At 48.2% G+C, this 5742-nt stretch overlaps 1 protein-coding gene across 1 annotated transcript; it reads left to right on the top strand.

Moving 5' to 3' along the window:
• The first annotated feature begins 823 nt into the window (after window positions 1-823).
• On the top strand, window positions 824-5396 carry LOC125426200 (histone H1.8-like). The gene is made up of 4 exons (XM_048484455.1): window positions 824-1138; window positions 2688-2829; window positions 3979-4037; window positions 5178-5396. The coding sequence occupies exons 1-4, from the start codon at window positions 824-826 to the stop codon at window positions 5394-5396; spliced, it is 735 nt and encodes a 244-aa protein (XP_048340412.1).
• Window positions 5397-5742: the final 346 nt, after the last annotated feature.

Raw genomic sequence — 5742 nt, 5'->3', positions numbered from 1 at the left:
GTACTATAGTCAACAAATACTAATAAGTTAACCATTAGAGCTTTCAAAGTTTCAAAAGCATTGCTGAGGTGCCTGAAGAAATCTTTGAAAAATATGTACATATTTCTGTTGCCCAGGGTATATTCCTAGCCAAATTCCTAATATAACTTGTGGTGAAAAATGTCCCTTGAACTTTTGTTGTTGTGGTAGAAGTCACTGCATAAAAGTATTTAGAAACAATACATTTTTACATGAAGTGGAATGTCTCTTTTTAGCAGATACCTTTATATTTGCATAGAAAATCACATGTACCCATATTCTTCCTTTATAAAGCTACAGCTTTTTCTGGTGCAACTTGAAAAAAAAATACCTTGAAGCTAGGGTACTATAAAATTAGTAACCTTTCACGGCACTTTAAAGGGAATGTGGGGCCAGGACATATCTAAAACTAAAGACTTAGGATGCTGTTTATATCGTGAGGTACTTCAATAAGGGTGGAGAACATTACCTCAAAATGGCTGCCACAAGAAGTGGAGCAAAACACAGTATCTCTCTCCTGACTTTGCAAAGCAGTTGGAGAAAGGGAATAAAAAGAAACTAAGGAAAGCTCAGGGGGAAGAGAGAAAAAGAACGGGAAATAAAAAGGAAGAAAACCTGAAAAAGGCTTTCATTTTGATGAGGGCAGCTAATAACAAACTCTGCCTTACAAAGGCTCTGCCTACTTTCTGGAAAGCTTGGCAGATCCTTATCTCAAGGGCGGCTGCTTGACTGGGCTGAGTTTGAGTGACATGGGATTTTCCTATGTAGGGGGTGATGGATTAGCTCAGGGAATTGTTGAACAGCAATGTCGAACTCTTCTGAAGAGGGTGTCATTTTAGTTTCTAGGCGACTCAGCCTCAACAAGTTTCTAGGCGACTCAGTCTCTCGGCCTCACCACCCACCCACACTGTCCATGGTGCTAGAAGCCGTGCAGGCCCTCGAAAAGCCAAAGGGTGCTTCGGCCTCCGCCATAAAACGTTACATCCTCCACCAATACCCAGGTGTCGATCCGGTGAGGCTCAAGTACTATCTGAAGCAGGCTTTGGTGAAAGGGATAAACCGAGGGTATCTGCTCAGGCCTTACAAGTCTTCTGCGCAGGGTGCTTCTGGAAGCTTCAAGGTAAGATGGTGTCGACTTCAGACAATTCTGCAACAGTCAGCAAGCCGTGGCATATTTATGGCAACCTGAATTGAATGCTGGCTGCTGCTGCCCTAAACTCCTTCGGTTGTTTGGTCTGCAGCTGTTGCCTTGTGCGGAATCCTATCTTGCCATCTTCTGGAGACAGCGATGGCTAACCTTTCGGCAATCGAGGCCCAAATCTCAAAACCCAAAACCCACTTGTTTATCGTGAAATAACATCGCAATGTAACCTGAAACTAAGGCTTTCAAGGAAAACAGTTGGTCTTGAGCTTTACGTTACTTCCGAGGTTTCTGGTGAAGCAAACCGCAACGCTCAATGGATGGAATCTCGCCAAACTGGCCACTTGTGAAGCAAGCCCCATTGCCAGCAACCGAGCTTACTCCCAGGTGAAGGATCATGCCCAGGCCAGCCTAGGGTGTGTGTGTGTGTGGGGGGGGGGTGATTTTCCGCCCCCCCACATGATGAACCCTGTGCATGCATGCCCACAGAAAGGGCTCTGAGTGCCACCTCTGGCACCCGTGCCATAGGTTCGCCACCACTGCTTTAGTCATTTAGAAAATGCATCTCGTGAAATGATCGCTTCACATAGCTATACGTCTCACGAGGCTTGTTTATTTACTTTGTTTATAGCCACCTTTCTCACTGAAACTGAAGGTGGATTGCAGAAGAAACTTCCCCAAACAATCCTAGTGTAGCAAGAAACGACCTATTTATTTACGTCATTTGTACCTCCACTTCTCTTCCCAGGGGTGACCCAAAGTTGCTTGTATAATTTTTGCCTCGCCTATTTTATTCTTGCAACAGCCCTGTGTGATGGGTAAGACTGAGAGTGTTGGCTGGTCCCAAGGTCTACCCAGCAAGCTTTCACAGCAGAGTGGGGAACTGAACTTGTGCCTATAAGATCCTCGGCCAGCATTTTTAACCACTATAGCACACTGGCTCTCTAACATGCCATTGCAAATTTCCTCACATTTTCCCTGCCCTGGCCCCCCGCCTCCCCCGCCAATTCCACTAGAGGTCTCTTACAGCTTTTTAAAAAAAATGCCATTTACCAATTCAGGGGTGGGCAACTATGGCCCTCCAGATGTTTGTGGACCAATTGGCTATTCTGGCAGGGGCTGATGGGAATTGTAGTCCACGAACATCTGGAGGGCCATAGTTGCCCACCCCTGAATCAAGTCCTCTAGTACTTCTGTGGGGTGGCAGGGAAAATAGTGCTGATGCATGCAGGACAAGCTAACATCTGTACTGCCCAGTAACATCTGGACTTCCCAGTCCACACAGTAATGACTGTAGTAGTCAAAGTATGATGTAGTTGTGCCTCTCCCCTTATTGTCCTCAAAGCTCCCTCCGATCTGCAAAGGGGAATTTGTTAGTGGTCCCATGCCCCAAGAATGTTCAGTTGGCATCAACAAGGGGCCAGGGCTTTTATGCCTGTTCTTTCTCCAAGGCAGCCTGAAGCATTGAGGGGGACCCACTCTATTCTTTCAAGTGCTCCTACTGGAAAAATACTTTATATACCTGCAGCTAAGGAAGAAGATGGTCCAGCAGTGGAAAGGCCTCAAGAAGAATTCTTCTGATGAGAAACCTGCAGTCAAGCTGGAGGGAGAGGCAGTGAAACAGCCCAATGTCAAAGATCAAGGTCCTAAGCAGAAATTGAAGCGCAAAGGTGAGGCGCATCTTCTGAGGCAAGCGGGGACCTATTGTGACTTGAGTGCCAAGGTTTCCCCTGAGGTCCTCGGACCACAGAGACAAGGCTTTTCAAAGCTTATGAATGAGATTGTAGATGTGGGGAAGGTACCAAACTTGAGCCAGGAAATAGTCCCAAAGCACCCAGGTTTTGTCTGTCTCTCCCTGTTCACGAACTATAATTATTGACGGTCCACATATATGGTGCTTATCTGGTTCTCTACGCACAAAAAGAAAAGGGGGGGGGGAAGGAGGGGGTAGCTTTTCTGTCCCTGGAATCAAACATGGAGGTGGACTGGATGTTACAATGGTGCTGGAGCAAGCAATATGTGGCCACTGCAATATATGGCGGGCTTTGCATCTATTGGTTGCTTCAACCCAGGTGTGAGCCAGTCAGAACCTGCGATGCTGTCAGGTCTCCAGGACCATGTAGCTCAGCTTGGTTCTGGTTGCTAGCCACCCACCAGGGTTGTAGCATCTCAGTAAAGATCCTGATAAGTGAATGGTCCCTCTTTGACATAAAAGGTCTGCCTCTATTGAAACTGACCATTTGCAGGGGCACAATGCGGGTGGTCGGAAGGTTGCCAACTCTGGCTGGCAAAATTCCCGGATGTTCAGGGCAGGGTTTGAGAAAGGACCTTAGTGAGGTTATAATGCCATCAAATCCACACACACACGTCCTCCCCAAGGAGCCATGTTCTCCAGGGTAACTAATCTGTTTTCTGAGTTCAGTCGTAATTGTGGCATCTCTCCAGGCCTCACCTGGAGGTTGGCAACCTTAGGAAGTAGGGTGATGTTTACTGACTGGGTGCCTCTCACAGATGACTTGTATTCTCTTTTTCTGGCTTAGGTTGCTGTTTGGTTTTTCTGTTTTTATTTTATTTTTAACGCGGCTGCTGAGCTTCCAAGAAGGAAAGTGCGGTTTGGGTGCCTGGTGCTATAATGGCAGGGCTTTGCCACACATCTAGTCCTTAGGTGAACCCCTGGCCTGTCTCAGGAGCAAAAGGTCCTGGGACTCTCCGCATAGGAAAGATCTCCTGCCTATCTCTCCTGAACAAGATGGGCCAGTGCTTGGGCAGGAAATGGCTTTGGCTTCTTATCGTCCGATCCCTCCCAATTTGTCTTGCAGGTCCTGAGCAGGTGAAAAAGAAGACATCAAGCACAAGGCCCGGGGTACCTCTTGGTGATGTAAGTACATGGCATCTCTATACCACGCTTAGCTCTGCAGTCTTTATGTAGAGGATTCACTTTCTCCAGATCAGGGGTCTTCAAACTATGGCCCTTCAGATGTTCATGGACTACAATTCCCATCAGCCCCTGCCAGCATGGCTCATGGGAATTGTAGTCTATGAACATCTGGAGGGCTATTGTTTGAAGACCCCTGCTCCAGATCCATAGAATGAACTTTGGAGGAATTGAAGTTGGGCTTCACTAGCAGAGGCGTAGCTCCAAGGGGACAGGGGGGTGCACAATGCACCAGGCATGAGCCCCTGTGGGGGTGTGGCGAGGACATTCCAGGGGTGTGGTGGGGGTGTTCCAGGGCGGGGGCGTTCTGGGACAGAGGACGCACCAGTGCACTGGGCACTTTCCCCCCTTGCTACGCCTCTGTTCACTAGTGACGCTGAGACTGTCTTGGACTCCAGCTTCCCGGTACGAAAGCCACAAGCAGTGTGCATGGAAAAAAATAAAGGCGTCTCCCTTGAGATCTGCACGGTGCTCTGGTGAAGTTATTTGACCCCAAGTCTGCTTCCATGTGGAAGAACTTGCAAAGAATGAATGGCAGAGGGAAAAGGGTTGAGGTTGGGTGTTTTCTAGTTGGTCACAGAGATATGTGGGTTGGGGAACCATCACAGAAAGAAGAGAGTGCTATGAAATTCTAGCTGGAAGGCAAGCACTGATCCAAGCTGTCTTAGTTAGATAATGCCGCCATGTTTTTACAACCATGAGGGCTAAGAGCTTATTCTTGATAATGGTTTGATTGCCACAGAGGTAGGGAATTTCCCAGAATTATAGCTCATCCCTAGACTATGAAATCATTTTCTCTGGGAAAAATGGATAGTTTGAGTGGAATCTATGGCATCGTATCTCACTGAGGTTCTTGTCGTCCTCAAGCTTCATACCCAGACCTCACAAGATTTCCCAACCTGGATCTGGCAACTTTTCTCTCCCCCCGCCCCACATCTCCCACCAGTGGCTGGGTGGGAGGGCATGGCAAAGCTACAGAGAACTGTATTTGTTTCTCCAGTTGAGCTGAAGATATAATATTGGGGATCACCATCCTGAGTGCTTGCAAATGTTGTGGTAATGACAGCTGGTTTCTTCTTGCAGGGTGGAGCCACAACTTCTGAGGCAGAACCAAGGGCCAAGGCCTCTGATGGGAAAGCAGCAAAAGCTACAAACCAGCAAGGTTTGCCAAAGGCCTCCAGAGCAAAATCGGCCAGTGGTGGCCCAAAGAAAGGCACCCCCCAGACCAAAGCTCAGCTGAAAGGTGTTCTAGAGACCAAGGCCAAAATCAAGCCGCTGCAGGAAGGAAAAGCCCAGAAGTAGGACTGCCAGTGAGACAGACAGCCCAAGCCAAAGGCCAGCCTAAGGCCAAGAAGGAGGCTGGCAGAGGGCAGGTGAAAACAGAGGCAACCGCTGGGTCTGAGGCCTGATTTGTGGGCAGCTTGAGAGCTAACTGCAAGTGCTCCAAAGAGCCCTGGACAGAATTGAGAAAACTGGCATCCATGTGCCCATGCAGCCAGAAAGATTTTTATCAGGTCAGTGGGAGATCTGCAGGTCCATTTGTGTCTGAGAAGGAGCTTCAGCCTTGCCCCCGGAGTATGCCATTTCCCCCACTCTGTGGTCTCCATCAGAATTGAGCCTGTGGGTCTGGGAACTCTTGTTGCTCAGC

The sequence above is a fragment of the Sphaerodactylus townsendi genome, linkage group LG02 (assembly GCF_021028975.2).
Source record: "Sphaerodactylus townsendi isolate TG3544 linkage group LG02, MPM_Stown_v2.3, whole genome shotgun sequence".
Classification (NCBI taxonomy): domain Eukaryota; kingdom Metazoa; phylum Chordata; class Lepidosauria; order Squamata; family Sphaerodactylidae; genus Sphaerodactylus; species Sphaerodactylus townsendi.
Note: the sequence above shows the minus strand (reverse complement) of the source record. Positions and strands in the feature narration are given on the sequence as shown.

Excerpts from the sequence above, each read along its gene's own strand:
- LOC125426200 (XM_048484455.1), top strand. The coding sequence starts at position 824 with ATGTCGAACTCTTCTGAAGAGGGTGTCATTTTAGTTTCTAGGCGACTC. Across the intron at positions 1,139-2,687 it reads GTGCTTCTGGAAGCTTCAAG|CTAAGGAAGAAGATGGTCCA; the intron begins GTAAGATGGTGT and ends ATATACCTGCAG. Across the intron at positions 2,830-3,978 it reads GCAGAAATTGAAGCGCAAAG|GTCCTGAGCAGGTGAAAAAG; the intron begins GTGAGGCGCATC and ends TTTGTCTTGCAG.